Source organism: Thalassophryne amazonica, chromosome 7 (assembly GCF_902500255.1).
Source record: "Thalassophryne amazonica chromosome 7, fThaAma1.1, whole genome shotgun sequence".
Lineage (NCBI taxonomy): Eukaryota > Metazoa > Chordata > Actinopteri > Batrachoidiformes > Batrachoididae > Thalassophryne > Thalassophryne amazonica.
Genome location: NC_047109.1, coordinates 48,141,981 through 48,164,284, shown reverse-complemented (window position 1 = coordinate 48,164,284; position 22,304 = coordinate 48,141,981). Strand labels below are relative to the sequence as shown.

Genomic DNA, 22,304 nt, shown 5'->3' with positions numbered 1-22,304 from the left:
CCCATTCTACTCTTACAAACCCTAGGAACTACAAGTAAGCCCGCAGTCTGAGAGCGAAGCGCTCTAATGGGGTAATATGGTACTACGAGGTCCCTAAGATAAGATGGGACCTGATTATTCAAAACCTTATAAGTAAGAAGAAGAATTTTAAATTCTATTCTAGCATTAACAGGAAGCCAATGAAGGGAGGCCAACACGGGTGAGATATGCTCTCTCCTGCTAGTCCCCGTCAGTACTCTAGCTGCAGCATTCTGAACCAACTGAAGGCTTTTTAGGGAACTTTTAGGACAACCTGATAATAATGAATTACAATAGTCCAGCCTAGAGGAAATAAATGCATGAATTAGTTTTTCAGCATCACTCTGAGACAAGACCTTTCTGATTTTAGAGATATTGCGTAAATGCAAAAAGGCAGTCCTACATATTTGTTTAATATGCGCTTTGAATGACATATCCTGATCAAAAATAACTCCAAGATTTCTCACAGTATTACTAGAGATCAGGGAAATGCCATCCAGAGTAACGATCTGGTTAGACACCATGCTTCTAAGATTTGTGGGGCCAAGTACAATAACTTCAGAGTTATCTGAGTTATGATCATAAGGAGCTCTTAAAATCACAGTACAGCTCCTAATACATGCTTCATACCTTAAAATGTGCTGAAATAGGAAGCATCTTCTTTAATGGTTTCTTGTTACCCACTTGGGCCACCTGAGTAGTTTGGTCCCCACAACCGTCATGTGTTACTACTGATTTCACGCTGTGGTCTCAGTATGGGCAAACACATTTATTCATACTCATTCCACATTTTCATTGTGCCTAAAATTTGACATGCCATGACATTGACAGTGTCGGTTCATTGTGTATGTTACTTGTGAATGTTCCTCTCTGTTTTGCTTTGGTTCTTGTGTGCTGATTTTGATCACCTCTGTGGGTATGCACCAAGTAACCTGTATTTTGTTTCTTTGTGTCTAGTTTTTTTATTCTTTAGATTTTTGTCATCACTCAGGCACATTCTCATTTAAGACTGTTTTGGGCTTTTTGAGGAATTTGTGGAGAACCCTGTGCCTTTGTTATAACATTTTGTTTTTTGTGACTCTTGCTACTCTGTGGATTTTTTTCATCACTCCAGCACGTTCACATTTAACACTGTTTTGGACTTTTTAGGAAATTTGGACATCTGCATACCTTGTGCTTGGCACCTTACTGTTTTTGAGTTTTTTGTCTGCATAATTGGGTTCACCTTGACTCAGATTCAACTTGACCCTGAATGAATGAATGAATGAATTTATTTATTCAGCACACAGATGAACAACAAAGACAATAACAAAAACTCATAAAAGAAAAACGTACAGTGAACCCCTGTGGCTGAAACAGTGAAGGCAGAACAAAAGCTTATAAATACCTTCCCTACCTACCATAAAAAATAAAGAATGTACTCATATATAAATATATATACTCATAACAGTACAAACGAAATGTTCACGAACAATATAACTTAATCAATGCACTAAAATTTCAAAACACAACCAAACAAGCAATAGTGCACAATCCCTAACACAACTGGTAAACCTAATTCTTCAAACTGGTAAATATCTATTTTAAAGCCAACTAAGCTACCAAGTAATTTAATATTATCAGGACAATTATTCCAAATATTAACACCTTTAACGGAAACACAATGACTTTTTACAGTAGTTCAGATCTTTAATTTCTCAAATAATAAGGTTCCTCTCAAATTATAACTGGAGTCCCTCATTTTAAACAGATCCTGGACATGTTGAGACAAAAGGTTATTTTTAACTTCATACATAATTTGTATTGTGATGTAATCAGCCAAGTGCCAGAATTTTAAAATTTGTAAACAAGCAAATAATGTATTTGTTGGCTCACAATATGGTTTATTACTGATAATTCTTATAGCTTTCTTTTGCAACAGAAATATTGGATTAGTATTAGTTCTATAAGTATTTCCCTAAACCTCAACACAATATGTCATATATGGAACAAGTAATGTATGATATAAAATGGTTAATGAATGTTGGGACAGGACATCTTGTGCTTTATGAAGAATTGCAATGGCATTTGACATTTTAGATTTTACATAATTAATGTGTTTTCCAGTTTAATTTATCATCAATAAAAACACCAATAAATGTTGGATTTGTTACCATTTCAATTTAGATATCATGTGATAATAAATTTATACTGACGTTCCTGGACTTATTCCCAAATATGATACACTTAAGCCCCTGTCACACATAGCAAGAATGTGGAGGAACCATGCCCGACACCGCAAATGTTGCCATAATCCGACACAGTCGGGAGGAAAAGAGGCGTGGTCATCTCTGTCAGAATGCAGACAGACTGCCTCATCCACACCTGTCAGATCGCATCCAAAGCATATGTAGACATCACAGACTGCTGTCAGATGGCCATAAAAGGCGCTGTAGACTGCCGATCTGCAAATGTCTGGATGGCAAATATGGGCCCGGAGCACTGTGCTCCTCCCTTTGCACAGGACCTGTACTGGACATCAAAGAACAACCAACATATAGACTGGACTCATGCCATATGTGTCCAAGCCAGCATCCGTGCGGTCACCCACTACCATTCAGTCACTTCTTCGCTCGTCCCCCTGCTCACATGGCAAACTCACATTGCCTTATATGACATTATAGGGGCACCTTGGGCAATAAGCAGACTTTTTAAAAAACAGTTCGACAATTCCAGTTTAAGTGAGGTCAAGATGGATGATCCTGAACTGGAGCAGTGAAACAACAAGAGGTGTGTTGTTTCTATTCTGTCTTTAAAGAAAAATGAAGCAAACCACAGTCATCCAGAACACTACAAAAATCCACAAATCATTAATGTGTATATATCTTCCAAAATTAAAAAAAAGAAACTGATTCCTTTTTGTTCACTTATTTTTGACATCTGATTTCCATCAGTGTTGGACAGTTATGTAATGAAAAGCATATACTGTAAATGCAGACATTTGTCCAGCACCATGGTGTTGTATTCTCCACATGTATGCTTCTGCTGCACATGAAAGAAGGCATTTATGTAGATTATGATGTATGGGTAACCTTTTGGGAGAGCAAAACATCCATCCTCTGCTTCTGCTCAAATGAAATGATGTTTAAACTGAAAAGATCAGTGTTCCAACATTGCAAAACCAAGCCATTGGTTCTATGGGAGAGTTATGTATTGTTTTGTTTTGAACATGATAGTTATGGTGCCAAATGGGGATTTTCCTTTTTTTAATATCACAATCAATTATTTGCTTATCATAAAAACCATTACTACAAAAGCATTGTGCCCATAGAGTGCAAACCTCTGCTAGTAACACTAGTTTCCAATTCCAAAATTCTTTTGCCTTGGAAAAAAATTTCAAGGTCAAAGTCCTGTTAGAAGTGGCATTTTATATGCCAGACAATAATACTATATATATATAAATAAATAAATAAATATATATATCAAAAGGGATTTTCAATGTAAAAAATAATCCATATCCGCTGAATATACGGATCAAATGTGGATCAAACTTAGTCTATTCATTGAGAATGCCAGTTTGCCCCTAATTGTTTAAAAAGAGTGACTGAGGCACTTTGAATGAGATATAAAGCAAAATGTACCTCAAATGTGCTTTTCAATATTAAATTCAAATGTACACAAAATCCATAATCTGATCAGATCCGGTTCAACCTTTGTCAGGAGATAGTGAGTGCCAGTCTGCACCGCACTTTCAAATATGAGAGTGACTGGGGAATGTTTGATAAAGATATAATGCAAAATATGCATTAAATGGGGTTTTTCTGTGTTAAAGCAGACCTGCATTGAAATAAATGCAGTCAGATCTTTGGACCAAAAAATGACTTAGATTTAGACATAAGATCTGTTGTGAAAGTGTAGTGACACGGACCCACAACAGGGGGCGCAAATGAACGGTCAATAGATGAGCCAAAAATTAACAATTTAATGTTGTGAAGGAGCACAACGAAGATACAGACAATCTCAGAATAAGATTACAGTCAATCAACAAAGGTGACGTGTGGGCAGGCTCGAGGATAGAAGACGTCTGTCCTGAGAAGAGCCGGAACCACACGATTTCCGCCGCCACCGAACCTGGTGAATACTGGAGCCGCCAAGTCCCGAATTCCCAGGTGATCACCGTCCCCGACTGTCAGATCTGGTACTGCTGGCGAGAACAAAGACAGTCAAGTGTAGGTGTGTGCACACCCAGTAACAACAACGGTGGGAATGCCACCTCCACCTCTCACTCAGAAAACAGGTACGTGCAGCAGTTGAGAGTACTTATCACAGAATAGCGTGGGGAGCGAAGACGTCAGCTCTCCACGTCTCTCACACTCAGCCTCCGGCTGCAAGCACTCACGGAACTGACTGCAAACACTGTGTAACAAACACTTGTCAGAAAAGACAAGCAAAAGCAACGGCTGAGAGTTTTACCTCCAATGAAGTACGATATCTCGGCGATGAGGTGGAGATGATGTCTGGGTTTTATGGAGTGCGATGATGAAGAATGAGTGACAGCTGTCAGGAATTAATGAGTGACAGCTGTCACTCCCAGCTGTGTCCGTGGCGGCAGCGCCCTCTCGTGCCTGAAGCCCGCACTTCAGGCAGGGCGGCCTTTGGTGGTGGGCCAGCAGTACCTCCTCTTCTGGCGGCCCACACAACAGGACCCCCCCCTCAACGGGTGCCTCCTGGCGCCGACCAGGCTTGTCCGGGTGTCGATGGTAGAAATCGGCCAGGAGGGCCGGATCCAGGATGAAGCTCCTCTTCACCCAGGAGCATTCTTCGGGTCCATACCCCTCCCAGTCCACCAAATACTGGAACCCCCGGCCCATTCGACGGACGTCCAGGAGCCGGCGCACTGTCCAAGCCGGCTCCCCGTCAATGATCCGGGCAGGAGGCGGCGCCGGACCGGGAGCACAAAGGGGTGAGGTGTGGTGAGGCTTGATTCTGGACACATGAAAAACCGGGTGGATCCGTAGTGAAGCTGGGAGTTGGAGCTTCACTGCGGCAGGACTGAGGATTTTGAGGATCTTGAATGGTCCTATGTATCGGTCCTTCAACTTAGGGGAGTCCACTTGGAGGGGGATGTCCTTCGTGGACAGCCACACTTCCTGCCCGGGCTGGTAAGCAGGGACCAGGGATCGCCGGCGGTCCGCATGGGTCTTCGCCCTCGTCCGGGCCTTCAACAAGGCAGAACGGGCGGAGCGCCACACCCGACGGCACTTCCGCAGGTGGGCCTGGACCGAGGGCACACCGACCTCTCCCTCCACCACGGGAAACAATGGGGGCTGATACCCCAAACACACCTCAAACGGGGAGAGGCCGGTGGCAGAGGACACCTGGCTGTTATGTGCATACTCGATCCAGGCCAGATGTTCACTCCAGACCGGTTCCGGGGTCCGGGCTCCATGCCAGGGCCTCCCGGACGGTCTTCTCCACGTCCCAGGTGAGGGTGGCCATGATAGTGGACTCCGGAATGATGGGCACCGGTGGATCCGACAGCACCGTTTTGACTTCGTCTTCGTGTACCCGGGACAAGGCATCCGACCTCTGGTTCTTGGTCCCGGGGCGATAGGTGATCCGGAAGTCAAAACGTCCGAAGAACAGTGACCAGCGGGCTTGCCTGGGGTTCAGCCGCTTGGCGGTCCTGATATACTCCAGGTTCCGATGGTCAGTGAAAACCATGAACGGCACAGACGCTCCCTCCAACAGGTGTCTCCACTCCTCAAGAGCCTCTTTCACCGCAAGGAGTTCTCGATTGCCGACGTCATAGTTCCGTTCAGCTGGGGTCAACCTGCGAGAAAAGTAGGCACACGGGTGAAGTACCTTATCGGTCTCTCCGCTCTGGGATAGCACGGCTCCTATCCCTGAGCCACAGGCGTCCACTTCAACCACGAACTGGTGGCTAGGGTCCGGCTGCACCAAAACTGGCGCAGTAGAGAACCGTCGTTTCAACTCCTTGAACGCGGCTTCGCACCGATCCGACCAGGTGAAGGGGACTTTTGGAGAGGTCAGGGCTGTCAGGGGGCTAACTACCTGACTGTAGTCCTTAATGAACCTCCTATAGAAATTAGCGAAGCCGAGGAACTGTTGCAGCTTCCTACGGCTTGTTGGTTGGGGCCAATCTCTCACCGCCGCAACCTTGGCCGGATCAGGGGCGACGGAGTTAGAGGAGATGATAAACCCAGGAAGGACAAAGACGTGCGGTGAAACTCGCACTTCTCGCCCTTCACAAACAGTCGGTTCTCTAATAACCGCTGCAGGACCTGACGTACATGCTGGACATGGGTCTCAGGATCCGGAGAAAAGATGAGAATATCGTCCAGATATACGAAGACGAATCGGTGCAGGAAGTCCCGCAAGACGTCGTTAACCAAGGCTTGGAACATCGCGGGGCATTGGTGAGGCCGAACGGCATGACCAGGTACTCAAAGTGACCTAACGGGGTGTTAAATGCTGTCTTCCATTCGTCTCCCTTCCGGATCCGAACCAGGTGATACGCATTTCTAAGATCCAGCTTAGTAAAGATTTTGGCTCCATGCAGGGGGGTGAACACGGAATCCAACAATGGCAACGGGTATCGGTTGTGAACCGTAATCTCATTCAGCCCCCTGTAATCAATGCATGGACGGAGTCCGCCATCTTTCTTGCCCACAAAAAAGAAACCTGCCCCCATCGGGGAGGTGGAGTTCCGGATCAGCCCAGCAGCTAATGAGTCCCGGATGTAGGTCTCCATTGATTCGCGCTCAGGTCGTGAGAGGTTGTACAGCCTGCTGGACGGGAACTCAGCGCCTGGAACCACACGATTTCCGCCGCCACCGAACCTGGTGAATACTGGAGCCGCCAAGTCCCGAATTCCCAGGTGATCACCGTCCCCGACTGTCGGATCTGGTACTGCTGGCGAGAACAAAGACAGTCAAGTGTAGGTGTGTGCACACCCAGTAACAACAACGGTGGGAATGCCACCTCCACCTCTCACTCAGAAAACAGGTACGTGCAGCAGTTGAGAGTACTTATCACAGAATAGCGTGGGGAGCGAAGACGTCAGCTCTCCACGTCTCTCACACTCAGCCTCCGGCTGCAAGCACTCACGGAACTGACTGCAAACACTGTGTAACAAACACTTGTCAGAAAAGACAAAAGCAAAAGCAACGGCTGAGAGTTTTACCTCCAATGAAGTACGATATCTCGGCGATGAGGTGGAGATGACGTCTGGGTTTTATGGAGTGCGATGATGAAAAATGAGTGACAGCTGTCAGGAATTAATGAGTGACAGCTGGCACTCCCGGCTGTGTCCGTGGCGGCAGCGCCCTCTCGTGTCTGAAGCCCGCACTTCAGGCAGGGCGGCCTTTGGTGGTGGGCCAGCAGTACCTCCTCTTCTGGCGGCCCACACAACAAGATCCTTCTGAATGTAGTAAAGTAAATCTGCAAGCCCAGATCTGTCATTCAACGGAGAAATCTTCATTTAAAATGACAAATTTACAGCTAAAATTTAGCCCTCCGCAAAACTGTCATCACATCCGGGACGCTGCCGAGACGTCAGGGAAAAGACCCTATCCCAGCATGCATTGTGCGCGCCAACTGTAATTTGTGAATTTACGTCAGTTTGCATCTGCACCTTTTCTTGTCTTATACGGAAGGATCTACTTTTTTTAAAACTTCATATTGTCTTGCGGCACGTTTGGTGAGTACACATTTCTTTTATATGTGCTTGAAAATTATTTTGGGGGACTTTTTCATACGCCTGTTTGATTGAGTGGTGTCGCATTGAAAATCTACTGTCTTTCGCCTCCGGTGTTACCGTCGCGGGGTACGGAGGTGGGACCCGCAAAGAATTCAAGTCATTAAAAAGATATAAACCTCTCTCAGCGGCCATGGAGCTCTGTGGCTCCGATTACCGAGACGTTCAGCGCTGCGGAAAGTCTGTCCTTGCAGCAACAGGTGTTACCGGCCGCTCCGCATCAAAACAGCGAGCGTAGTCTCTGGACTTGTGTCAAGTTGGCTGCACCTCCATTCAGTACACAGAGAGTTGATGCCGGCTGCAAAGCAGACACGGGGACGATGTGAGTGGCCCGCTTCGGCGTTTACCGAGCACAACTTGGTAAGCGCAGCGGAGGCAGAGAGAGAGGCGTCGGGGAAGAACGGCGCCCGCTGTCAATGTTGCCGCTGATCTGTGCATGCAGAGCTGTATCTCACATTCATTGCAGCTTACTTTTGGATGCTGAAACCAGGATGTGTATAACAGTAACATTACTAACAGATAAAATCAATTTCAATGCGGGATCGGACTGAAGGCGGGAGCGCTGTCTTCTGCCGAACGTCACTGCAATGACCTGGATGTACAAACAGTTTTTGCTGAAGGCCAAATTTTAGCTGCAAATATGTCATTTTTAAATGAAGATTTCTCCGCTGAATTACAAATTTGAGCTTGCAGATTTACTTTACTGCATTCATAAGGGTCTTACAAATACATATTAGCTATTTCTTTCTGAGATCTGACCACATTTATTTCAATGCAGATCTGTCACAAAATGTCATTTGGATCAGATCCAGATCAAACTTTGCTAGTCGATAAAAATAACATTCTCAAATATGAATGAAATTTGTTTTTTGACAGAGACATGAATATTTGAAGATTTGTTCAATGTTAAAGATAGGGATTATTCCAAGTTTTTTTTCCTGATTTTGACCTTGAAAATTGAATCACTTCTTGTCTATCAGGATATGAATTTTCTGTTGAACGTTCTTAATGATTCATATGATTTCATAATAATGATTTCAGAATTTCAATATGAAAAATTGTGGGCTCCAGACTGTTCACAAACAGGGGCAATAACATAACCTTGTCCAACTTCGTTGGCAGAGGTAATAATCAGTTATTTACAGTTCTTTACAGTTGTCCAAGGGGTTTTTCAGTTTCAGATCCCATGGTAAGTGAACTCTACCCTTTGACTACAACAATATTTAATTATTCATGCCCATGTGTGCTGCTGCAGGCTATCGAGGCAAACCTGGTACAGAAGTCAGCTGGTGGACTCACCTACATGGCCGAATGGAGGGGTGGGATCTTGGATCATAAGATGGGCCATCTCGCTTGCTTCTCTGGTGGTATGATTGGCATTGGGGCTGATGATGGTGCTCCAGAGAAGAGGCAACACTACCTGGACCTGGCTGCTGAGGTCACACACACATGCCACGAGAGCTACACTCGCTCAAGTGAGTAAGAAGCATGACAGTTGATATTTGCTATGGAGAGAAAAGGCACATTTCACATCTACCATGTGATTTGCTCTTTATTTCTGCTATTTATTCTATTCTAGAATAAAATGTGCAGGACTGGAAGCGATTACTACATGAATAATGGCTTTGAATTGCCCCAGCTGGGGAGAGTGTTCCTGAATCTTAAATCATTTCATAAAATCAACAGCAGTTTATATATATAAAAAATAAGCAGTGGTACTTGTACACACAAATTGTGACATTTTGACCTGTAAATAAAGCTTCCTTGATTATACCATAATTTGTGTAACTTATAGTGCAAGTTATAAAATGATTGTCATGGCAAGCAGGGAAACATTTATACAAAATAATGTTGAGAAATAAGCTTATAGTCAGTTCAATGAAAGCATCAATTTAGGACAAATGATTTTAAATAAGAGAACATATTGTATTTTATTGTTTCTTGCAATATAAAAGTAAAGCTTATTTATTTTGAATGTATACTCACCAGACCATAGCCTTTTGGAAACATTGTGCATCCTGCAATATAGATGTATATTCATGCAGCAATATGCAGCCAATGAAAAGATATTGGCGTCACCACTTCTGCACGCCTTGTACCCCACACAGTCCATAACCAACTGCTTTAAAATATGATGCATATTATGCTGTTTATATGGAAGAGCTTAAAGAATATTTTTTATTTATTTAATATTTTTTAATATAAAAAATTGATGCACATCCTCTGGACCACTGGGATAGGCTCCATCAACTCACGACCCTGAACTGGAACACATGGGTTTCTAATATGGTTGGAAGACATCCCCTGTCCTGCAGTCCAATGCAGGTTTTTAATTTTGTCCTTTGAATATCCTGCGGCTCCACCATTTTTTTTTTTTACATCCACCAATTTTCAGAGAATCACCTTCTGGGGAAAAAAAAAAACAATATAAGTCACACACTTTGCCAGCTTCTGCACGTATTGCAGGCAAATCACAATGCCCAAAAGCCAGCGTTTATTTTGTGTTTATTTTTTATTTTGTCTGATTTCATGACAGCATGAAGTCAGACAGACTCATTTCCATTAATTAAACTAACTCAAAAATGAATTGTTGTCATAACAACTCATTTCCTTTAAGTGCATTTAAAGTTTTGGGGCATTTAAGTGTTGGTGATGTATTTCCAGTGCATTCCATTCACTCATTTTAATTGAGTTTATGTAACGGAGGCCGGCAGGTGTCGCTGTGCATATGTAGTTAGTAAACTTCACTCCCAGCTGCTCAAAAGAATTCTTTGGTCACAAGGTCAAAACCCTGGGTTTTAGCCTTCTGGTTAGAGTTCGACTCGTGAGTTTGCGTCCCGAGGGGAGCGAATGGGCAGAGTCATAACAACACAACGCAGAGTCAACAAGTAAACCAAAGAATGCATCAAAAAATGTAATGCAAATTTTTTTTAGGCAGAAATTTGTCACGTTTTAATTGAAAAACATAAACTAGATTTACATAAGTTTACATAAGGGAGGTGATGGTCTAGTGGTTAAGGTGTTGGGCTTGCGTCCAGAAGATCATGGGTTCAAATCCCCGCCTGACTGGAAAATCACTAAGGGCCCTTGGGCAAGGCCTTTAATCCCCTATTGCTCCCGGTGTGTAGTCAGCGCCTTGTATGGCAGCACCCTGACATCGGGGTGAATGTGAGGCATAATTGTAAAGCGCTTTGAGCGTCTGATACAGATGGAAAAGCGCTATATAAATGCAGTCCATTTAGTTTAATTAACTATAAATTGTTAAGTTACTAAAACTTTAACAATTACATTTTTGAAAATTCTTTTATTTAAGTTGGCAAACTCAAATGGTTTAAGGCAGTCGGTTTCCTCAAATGGTTTGAGTTCAACTAAGTCACTGAGTTTTACGGCGCATCATGTAACACATATGAGGTCTGTTAGAAAAGTATCCAACCTTTTTATTTTTTTCAAAAACCATATGGATTTGAATCACGTGTGATTGCATCAGCCAAGCTTGAACCTTCATGCGCATGCGTGAGTTTTTTCACGCCTGTCGGTTGCGTCATTCGCCTGTGAGCAGGCTTTGTGTGAGCAGTGGTCCACCCCTCTCGTCGGATTTTTATTGCAAATAAATGTCTGAACGATTTGGAGCTTTGCTGCATCAATTTTTTCCAGAAACTGTGAGAGACCTCCAGGTGGACACCATTCGGAAAATTCAGATGGCTTTCAGGGACGATTTTATGAGGATTACACAGATTAAGGAGTGCTCCAGCCGGTTTAAAGACTACCCACAGCTGCTGAGAGCGCGCCGCACTCCGAGCGCTGATCATCAGGCTGAATCAACCAGATAATTTCCAACGTGAAGGCTTTGTTGATCCGGGACATCGTGTGACTTACTCAAAAATGGCAGGAGACGTGGACATCAGTACTTTTTCAGCACATTCCACTGTTACAAGACTTTTTTTTCATGGAAAGAGAAGCGGAGGGATGTGCCACGGAGCCGTTCATGGCGCGGCACAAAACCACCTCCGTGTTGGTCTCACAGGACTTTGAGATGGCTTTCAGATGGCTTTCGGTGGTTTTTCAGTTGTGTGACTATCCGAGAAATTGTGGATGAGCCTGGACATGCCAGAACATGTCCTGTGAGGCTTCATCACGGCATTGCTTTGCGCCATGCGGCACCGCCGCGACGCGTGGAATTCCTCCGCACATCTGTCTCAAGTTGCCGAAAAAGTGCTGATGTCCACATCTTCCGCAATTCCTGTGCTAGTCAGACAACGTCCCGGATAAAACACAGCGTCAAGTTTGGAAATGAATGGCACATTCCACTGTTACAGGAGTTTTTGTCATGGAAAGAGGAGCGGAGGAATTCCGCGCGTTGCGGCAGAGCTCATCACGACCCATGGCCAGTGAATGCGTTCCTCGGCTGTTTGCGCCACTCCAGCTGATTGACATGTCAGCGCAATGCAATGATGGGGAACACATACTGTCACATGTGCTCCAATGTGTAGGGCACAGTTTTGTATGAGTGTGTGCAAACAATGATGACATGGGGAAAAATTAAAACAAAAGATATCACCTTTGGCTCACCCCCCCCAGCCACGCCTCAGTGCGGATGGCGATGACCATGCATCCAGGATGGGCCATATGAAATTATCCGTGAGCTTTGCTGTACTGAGCACCGGTCACTGTGCGCACGAGGGAGAGGGGAGGTTGTGGGGGAGGGATGTTTATATTTCATTTTATTTCATACATGTAGTTTCATTAAAGGCCTTGCTTACGCCTATGGGCATGAAAGAAGAGGAACAGATGGACGATACTTCCTGTATTTTCTGCTCTTTTAATATCAGGAATTAAGAATTCCATGCTTCCCTGCTGCTGGGAGGGCTCCTCACTGCTGTGTGACGTGCGGTCTCACATCTGCCTCTGTGTGTTCGTGCACATGCACAAAACTGTCACCGCAGGATCATTCACACCTATTCGACCGTCTGTCCCTCCCAGACAGTGGCTGGAATTTTTCAGTTTGCCAATTTGTTTCTTGTTTCACCCTTTTTTTTGCCTCTTTCACCCAACTTTGTGTTATGTTTGAAGGAGCCATTAGGTAGAGCATACATTTATTCTACCCATCAATGAGATTTGGACCATCTGGCTTCTTTTTTGACAGCACGCAACCGACACAGCTCTGTATTTATGACATTTTATATCAAACATTTAATTCGTTGGAAACCAGATTCGTTTGTAAACCAGATTTCACCGACCAGTGAAAAATAAATTTGGAGAAATTTCAGCACAACAATCCATATCACCTCTGTTTAAAGCTTCAACTGAACGAATCACCCATTTAATGAAAGAAATTTGATTTTTGTGACACGTTGATGATGCAGGCGCATTTTTGCTAGTTTAAAAGTGGCTGAAAAGACATTCAGATGGATATCACCCAGTTTTGAACCAAAAATCAATGTTGAAATTCTGTCTTGTGCTCACTGGGTACATTCACAAACGTCACTTAAAACTTTATTGTGCAACAAAGAAGCTAAATGTTAACGTTGACCAGAAGTGGCTTTAACTTCTCTGGGCTTGGAAGCATCAGTGACTGCGTGTACATGCAGCCAATAACCCTTTCATAACCCTTTCATAACCGGAATATTAGCAATAACCCGGTTGTGCACGGCCATGTAAACACCCGCAAAAACCCAAATATGCTCATATTCCGGTTTTTAAAAACCCAAATATGACCCCTGGGTTACTCCTTTTCTCACCCGAATATCAGGTCATATAAACGCGCATCGGGATATCCCCATAGAAAGGAACATTATTTTGTGTTCTGCGCATGTCCTATCCACAAGGAATCTTGGTCTTTTGAGTATGGCAACTACTTGTATGCAGTGCGCGCAACCACAGAACACCACAGAAGCAGAGGTAAACAATCATGGGGAAATCCAGATGCGGCAGCACAGCACCACACTTTTGGTGCGAGGAGGAAACCGAGTACTTCATTAGTATCATGAAAGACATGAATATAATGTCTTTTATTGATGGTAAAAAGTACCGAGATAACGACAGTTACAAGAAAGTGGCCGAAAAGTTACGCGAAGCAAGATTTGCACGAACGCCAGACCAAATCAAGCACCGGTGGAAGACGTGTGTTGCTGTTTAGATGGGGATATTCCAAATTATACCAATGATCATGTATACAGGAGTAACTCTGCCTGCTTAAGCATGTAAACGGGTTATTCCTAATGATTCAGAAACCGGAATATTGACCTTATCCCGAATATTAACGGCATGTAAACCTAGCCATTGTTGTTCAGAAACTCATTAATCACAAACTCCAAATTCATGATCAAATGGATGAACACAAAGACAAATTTGATAAAACATTTGGTCAGGAAGCAGCAGATGATGCACTATGTGACATGTGAGTAGCACAGCAATGGTTGCCACTAACAAACCGTGCATATACCTTCTGTGTGAAAGTAGCTTAAGTTCATTTGACACAAAATCATTCATGTGGTTACCAAGCATCCTCCGAAGAAACATAAGCATTTGGCCAAAATTTTGATTTTGGCCTGTCACCTTGACTTTTAACAATTTTTTTTTTTTCCTGAAAATTAGATCGCTCTTTGTCTGACCTTCATTCACTACAACAACATTGTTCCAAATTTGATCAAAATTCTTTGAGTTATTTTGTTCTAATACCCGTACATATACTATTATGCATGCGTGTAAAAATGACAAGTCAAATCAATTCTGGCATCATGTGCTGGTGCTGCATCCCTGCATCCACCACACCGTGGAACTGCTCTGGGTCCTGGATGGCAACCACCCGGGCACAGCACTGGTCCATCCCCACCTCTCAAATAGCCTCTAAAAATGACTTTACAAAGTAATTATCCTGGCTACTCCCTTGTGTATCAAAGTGCCCTTGAACAACACCCTATACCTTAACTTGTCAACCATGGCACTGAAGTGATGTTTACACACTTTTTATAAAAACATTTTGTACTTTGCAACACAGCACCTGCTGGTGAAATGTCATTGTTCTTGTCGTGGTGGCATTCAGAGTAGGAAATTAAAGTGCCGGAGAGCGATGCTGTGAATTTAAATGTCATTTTAAATGGGCCCATGAATCAAGTGGAGAATAGTTGTTGATGGCTACACTTCAACAGAGGGACGACTAATAACGAGCTGTGGCAAATTAAAGTCTGATTATTTTTTAACATCTCACAGCTGTAGGCAGCAGTAGTAGCAGACGCAGCGATGCCTCCGAGTGTGTGCGATGTTAAAAATCAGGTTCGGCTATAAGTCAGAATGAAGAATGTGACAGAGGGGTGACAGCGAGAAGAAATGGTGATGGGAGAATAAACATTGTGATAAAGAATTGGTCCCTTGGGACTAAACCATAAAAGAGGAGAAGGAGAGCTGTAATATCGTTGTTCTTGCTGCCATAAAAATGCACCGCGAGTGGAAAAACACAGGAACATAGTGTGTAGTTGCCTGCAAAGGCACTGTATTAGGATGACTGTTCTTTGATCTCTCCTTTCCCCTGACATCTGCCTGTAGCCTAGACAGTAATCTCTGTTAGCATCAGCCTTCTAAATGTTTTATTGTGTTTCTCCACGGTGATCTGGGTTGTGTGTGGATTTACGTTCTGCTGTTTTCCTCTATGTTCTCCACAAAGCTAAAGATCTCACCAGGTAACAGGATCCTTGTTGGGCCTGGAATACTTTTGATCTGTCATCCCAAAAGGCTGTGTGGGTTTTCTCTTTCATATTCATCTGCCAGGTTTCTCTTCACTTATTAAAAGCATTGGCTGGTCCTTTGCAGCTCGTGGATTAGCAGCTTGGAGGAGACAGAGTGATATATCCTCTTGCATTTGCATAACGTGGCTGCTATTGAGCTGCATCTTAAATAATGATATGAAGACTCTCCTTCTGCTGCCGCCTTGGATCAATACCATCGTCATGGCAACTGCCTGATGCAGAAAATGTAAAACTCATGAATGTCAGCTGGATATGTTATAAATGTGAAGATATACTTATAATTGACTTTGGTGTGCAGTTGAAATATTTAATGAATGTTCACACTATTATTATTATTATTATTTATTATTATTATTATTGTTAATGTCTAATATCCAAGACAGTAGTGATGTGCTGGTCGGGGATTTTTTTTTTTTTAACACCTAGTTCCAGACTGGTCATGAGAGCCAATCAGCAAGTTTTACTAAATCACCCGGAAAAAATATTTCTTACGTTTTGTGATATTTGAGAGTTGCTTTTTTTTAAAGTACATATTTTCATGAAGCATATTTTCAATTTGGGAGTTCAGCTTACACAATTTGGAGGGTCATGGAAACCCGGTTCATTTCATTTTCACCTTATGAAACATATTTGTAGATAACAAGACTTCTTGCACACATTTGGCAAAGTTCATAAGAAGAAGGACTGTATTTCTATAGTGCTTTACCATGCTGAAAGTGCAGCGATTCCTTCAACCAAGACCAGTACACATTTTACATCTGGTTGGAGGACACAGACAGGTAGTGTGAGGGGGATTCAAACCCAGGTCTACATATTAGCAGGCTATATCATCAGATAAGGGTTATAAAGTTGTGTAGACTAAAGAGAATTTTCTTAAAAAAAGAAGAAAGTAAAATAAAATTAAAGTAAAATTTTAGTTAATTTGCCAGAAGGGAAGACTTGAACCCAGAGTTACTCTGATTTCCTGTATGAAAATATTTCTCTGTTGAATTATACAATGAAGCTGTTCAATTTGCACAACATACTGCTACCACCAGGTACCTCACTGACCACATTCTATCTGCCATATTAATATATCTCACTGTTGTGATAGCTCTGCAGATAAGAAACTGTTCTTATTGGGTTTTTTTTTACTCTGCATTGTCTGGGAGACTGAGAGTAACGAATTTCAATTCTCAACATGTCTGTGGATTCATTGCAGAATTGACAACGTTGACTTGACTTGATTGGCGTGACGCAACAGGCAAAAGTTGCAAGTTAAATGTTGTGATATTTTTGTTGAACCCTTTGAATTAAAGAGGAAAGTCAATACTATGAGTAGATCTTGTTTGTTTTGTTTCAACTCCATTATGGTTGTGTACAGAGGCAATTTTGCTGAATTTGTCAACGTAATTACTTACACCTGAATGTATTCAACTAAATTTTCTTTTCTTTTTTACTTCTTTGGAAAACTGATTGCTACCTTACAATATTACTGAAGTACAGTTGACTCATCAAGGTGAAAGGTCTGTGGTTACTAAATCCTGAATAGTAGGTAAATTTTGGAAATGCTTCACTTCCTGAGAAAATGTTCCGTTAGCATCAAGAGAAACTTCTAACTTGTCACCAAAATTTGATCTGTGTCTTGAAATAACATCCTTCATCTGTCCATAAATGCCTCATCCTCACAATCTTTTGATTTTACAGAAATGATTCATTTTGAGGTATTAGAAGTGAATATTTAGCCAATATGACCTGGAGAAACATCAAAATCCACTACAAGTCAATAATAGTCAATTAAAAAGCAAACACAAAAGCCCCTTTAAGGCATCAGCTTTGCTCGTACAGATCTTTTGTTTGCTCATGTCTTCTACAATATAAATCTATGTTTTTCTCCACTTATTTTTGTTGTTTTTCTCACTGTCAGCAACCAAACTTGGACCTGAAGCATTTCGATTTGACAGTGGAGCTGAAGCCACGGCCACTAGGCTGAGCGATAGGTATTACATTCTACGACCAGAGGTCATAGAGAGCTACATGTACATGTGGAGACTGACACATGACCCCAAGTACAGAGAGTGGGGTTGGGAGGCCATTGAGGTAAGAGGCATTGACACTGTCATGTTTCTGACTGTTCCTCGTTTCAGATTATCTGCTCAGTCATGCTTGGCTTCTGTTCCTCAGCTATTTCATTAGTGGGCTTAATTGCCAACACCTGCTCTGTACGTGTTATCAATGCATTAATCTTCACTTTATTCCAGTTGTTGCCAGACTGTTCACTGATGCCATGAACTTGATATCTTTTTTATGTCCCATTTAGTCCTAGATTATCTGATGATGAAAGGTAATCACTATTGTGTTTATTGAATGTTGATTTTGTACCTTAAAAAAAAATGTTCATTTCATTAATTTTCTGCCGCTTATTCGAGTCAATGGTAGCAGCAGACCAAGCAGCTCTTTCCACACCTATCCTCAGCCAAGTCCTCTAATTCTTCCTAGGGAATGCCCTGGGTCCTCCCTGGCCTCCTCCCAGTTGGATATGCCTGGAAGTCCTTCCCAAGGAGGTGATCATTAGTGCATCCTCACCAGTTGCCCTGTCCACCTCAGTTGGGTCCTTTCAGTGCAAAGAAGTAGCAGCTGTAAACTGAGTATTTGAGCTTTTCACCCTGTCCCTGGGTGTAAGCCCAGATACAAGACAGACGACTCTTATGTCCACCATTGGGTTCGTGACATTGTTTTTTGGTCATTGTGGACTGGTAAATTCATAGTCTTTCATTCTGGCTCAGCAATGTCTTCACCACGACAGTCTGGTACAGCAGCTGCAAAACATCAAACACAGCCCCAAACCGTCGATCTCACTCTCCAACTTACACCCACTTGTGATCAAGATCCCAGTTAATTGAACTTTTAATTTGACAGTTACCCTTCTCTAAGCTGGGATGATGGTCTTGGATTTAGAGGAGCTGACCATCAGCTCAGTTCCTTCACACTTGGCTTCAAACCTTCCCAGTGCACATTAGAGGTCACTGTTTAATGAAGCTAAGAGACTCACATTATCTGCAAAATGCAGAGATGTAATTCTAAGGCAACCAAGCTGGACACCCTCTAGTCCTTGGCTGTACCTTAAAATCCTGTCCATGAACATCTCCAGCAGGATTGATGATGGCAGTCAACACAGGTGGAGTGTAATAACCACTGGAAATACGAGGGTAGGCTGAAAAGTTCTAAGGCTCACTATAATGCAGTTAATGCATTACTCCTTCATGGGGAGCCTTAGAACTTTTCAGCATACCCTCGTAGGTTCTGATGTAAACAAGACACAATCCTACTTTGGTAGCACAGAGACTGGCTTAAGCATTACAGCAGAGGTTCTAGTACCCTATACTCTCACAGCAACCCCTGCAGGACACCTCAGGGGGCTTGGATGTATGGTTTTGACTGGTTGGTCATACTCCCAAACTTAAAAAAAAATACTCCCATTCTTAAAAAACAACAACAACAAAAAATCCTTGTATCAATAAACTTCACTTGGCATCCTGCCACTTTGCTGTAAAAACATTATCAAGGTTATTGAAAAACACAAAGCTTACCAAGTTCCATTGTATGCTACAATGACACCGGAGATGCAGAATAACCTTGTGCTTTGTCTTCTAGTTGTGGCACACACTGATCTGATAAATTACACAAACCTACAATGTCAAGCCACTTATGCACCATCAATTACCCTCCAGTGACTTTCTTGCTATTGTGTGGCATTATACATTGGAAGATCAAGTAATTCCTTTACCAAGAGGCAACTGTTGTATGGGGCTCTCCATTATTAATGTGCCAATACACAGAAGATTAGCGGGAGTAAACTATACAGGGCTGGCATGATAGATTTAGCAGTAATTTAGTATGCACAGAAGTGGAGAGATCAGGCTGATGAGTTTGACAGGCCTTTAATTATGTGGCATAAAGGTTGGAAGCAGTGCATAACGCCTCTCTTCATGAACATCAAGCATTAACACATCAGGGTCTTTGTTAATTAGTATATATAAGCCTGCTATTTGTAGCAGGGGTAATAATGTGCTAATCTGCTTGCCTAGCTCAGCCACTCTACATTAGCACTTGTCAGATTTCGCGTTGCTTGGGCTTCAATTGTGTAGCCAAATAAAGGGTTTAAGACATTTCTTTGTTTCTCATTTGGTCAGGTACCTACAAACAAATGACTATCGAGTGAAGGTTTTATGTAGCACAGCTCATTAGAACAATACCATTTTGTGTTTTAAGTAGTAGGCCAAAAATGTCAACAGGTGTGAAACCAGGGAGGCGTTACTGTAGTTACAGTGTGGTGGTTGTGTTGTTGTTTCCTTCCCATGGTTGGAGACTGTCCATTTAACAATTAATAGTTTTTAAATGTTTTAAGCAGGGATGTCTCAATCTGGTTTTTCACCCCAATCACAACCTGCCATTATGGTCTTACCATTATCTGTACATGAAGTCCATGTACCGCTCCTTCTGAACAAAAGCCTTGATGACTTGCTTGTGGAAGTTTTCCTTATGTTCCTTCTTAAGTTGTGATTTGCACTACATAAATCAACATATTGATTTATTCTGCCTAACAGAAACCTGGTTACAGCAGGATGAATATGTTAGTTTAAATGAGTCAATACCCCCGAGTCACACTAACTGTCAGAATGCTCGTAGCACGGGCCGGGGCGGAGGATTAGCAGCAATCTTCCATTCCATCTTATTAATTAATCAAAAACCCAGACAGAGCTTTAATTCATTTGAAAGCTTGTCTCTTAGTCTTGTCCATCCAAATTGGAAGTCCCAAAAACCAGTTTTATTTGTTATTATCTATCGTCCACCTGGTCGTTACTGTGAGTTTCTCTGTGAATTTTCAGACCTTTTGTCTGACTTAGTGCTTAGCTCAGATAAGATAATTATAGTGGGCGATTTTAACATCCACACAGATGCTGAGAATGACAGCCTCAACACTGCATTTAATCTATTATTAGACTCTATTGGCTTTGCTCAAAAAGTAAATGAGTCCACCCACCACTTTAATCATATCTTAGATCTTGTTCTGACTTATGGTATGGAAATAGAAGACTTAACAGTATTCCCTGAAAACTCCCTTCTGTCTGATCATTTCTTAATAACATTTACATTTACTCTGATGGACTACCCAGCAGTGGGGAATAAGTTTCATTACACTAGAAGTCTTTCAGAAAGCGCTGTAACTAGGTTTAAGGATATGATTCCTTCTTTATGTTCTCTAATGCCATATACCAACACAGTGCAGAGTAGCTACCTAAACTCTGTAAGGGAGATAGAGTATCTCGTCAATAGTTTTACATCCTCATTGAAGACAACTTTGGATGCTGTAGCTCCTCTGAAAAAGAGAGCTTTAAATCAGAAGTGTCTGACTCCGTGGTATAACTCACAAACTCGTAGCTTAAAGCAGATAACCCGTAAGTTGGAGAGGAAATGGCGTCTCACTAATTTAGAAGATCTTCACTTAGCCTGGAAAAAGAGTCTGTTGCGCTATAAAAAAAGCCCTCCGTAAAGCTAGGACATCTTTCTACTCATCACTAATTGAAGAAAATAAGAACAACCTGTTGGGTATTTTCTCCTCCAAACATTTTTAAAACCTTTAACAAGACAAACAGAGTCAAGAAACACCAGTGAGACAGAAAGACAAATTTTACGCGTGGAGTGCAGTCAGGCTGTACACCAAGGCTACACTAAAGTCTGGCCTGCTTTTCCGCTCTTTTTATTAAGAGACGCCCTCATCACATAAACAAAAAACTTGTCCTAAGGGTGGGGGTGATGACGCAAGACAAGTTTCTTCCCGTAACATAAACGCATATGTCAATAAGTGCAGCTGTAAGGAAGAACACTTTCTTTTACACAGGTCAGCACATCTCGTTCGTCTGTTGCAGTTATCAGCTGTTCTGCATCTGCCTGAAGAATCCTGTCCTTCACACTCCTTCACACTAAGCACCACATCACAACAGTCAAAACGTTCTCTTACTCCCAGTCGTTAGAGGCTGCGAAAACAAAGTTATATTATAATAATAAGTACATCCAGCCCTTCATTCCCAGCTCAGATTGACCCCAGAGTGCTAAAACAAAATTGAATTCTCAGGCTTGGTTAAGACAGGTGCAAAACAGCACAACACCGTTCTCATGAGAAAGAAGACAAAGCTAAAACAAGGTTGAATAACACGTACATTCTCAGGGTGAAGTGCAAAACAGTACAACACCGTTCTCATGAGAAAGAAGACAAATGTACAAATGTTTAACAGTGATAACATATATACAAAATCTTTAACATTCCCCTCCTGTTTATCGCCTGTTAAACATACAGTAGGCATCACTCAGCTTAGCACTTCTTTTTGAGATTTTCACTAAGAGGTTCATCATGGTATGTTTTCTCTATAGGCTTACACCCCAGAGGTGATGTCATCATTGTCACCATCATCGGTGTCTGGGTCATCATACTTCCATTGGTCTGGGTACAGGTCAGGAGAGCCATCGTCCTCCTCGTCGTCGTCTGTCCCCAGAAGTGGATATGATGCCGGACCCCCTCCTGGTCCTGGACTTATTGCTGTGGTTATCATTCTATTTACAAGGCCTCGGAGACATGGAATACAACATCCACACAATGTTAGAATTGCAGCAAATACTGCTATAGACACTAATAGTGAAGAAATCAAAGACCTCCATTTTCCCATCCCTTCCAGCCACCAATCCCAGCCTTCGGTGTTTACTCCACTGTGCTCTTTCATCTTCCTGTTCAACGTCCTCAGCCCGTC

At 42.5% G+C, this 22,304-nt stretch overlaps 1 protein-coding gene across 2 annotated transcripts in view; it reads left to right on the top strand.

The window, feature by feature from the left end:
• Positions 1-22,304, top strand: part of LOC117513878 (mannosyl-oligosaccharide 1,2-alpha-mannosidase IA) — an 827,748-nt gene that overhangs the window by 790,748 nt on the left and 14,696 nt on the right. For both annotated transcript variants that reach the window (XM_034174114.1, XM_034174115.1), the window contains exons 9-10: positions 9,033-9,252; positions 17,426-17,598. In XM_034174114.1, coding sequence (XP_034030005.1) covers positions 9,033-9,252; positions 17,426-17,598 — 393 coding nt within the window. The remainder of the gene's footprint in view (positions 1-9,032; positions 9,253-17,425; positions 17,599-22,304) is intronic.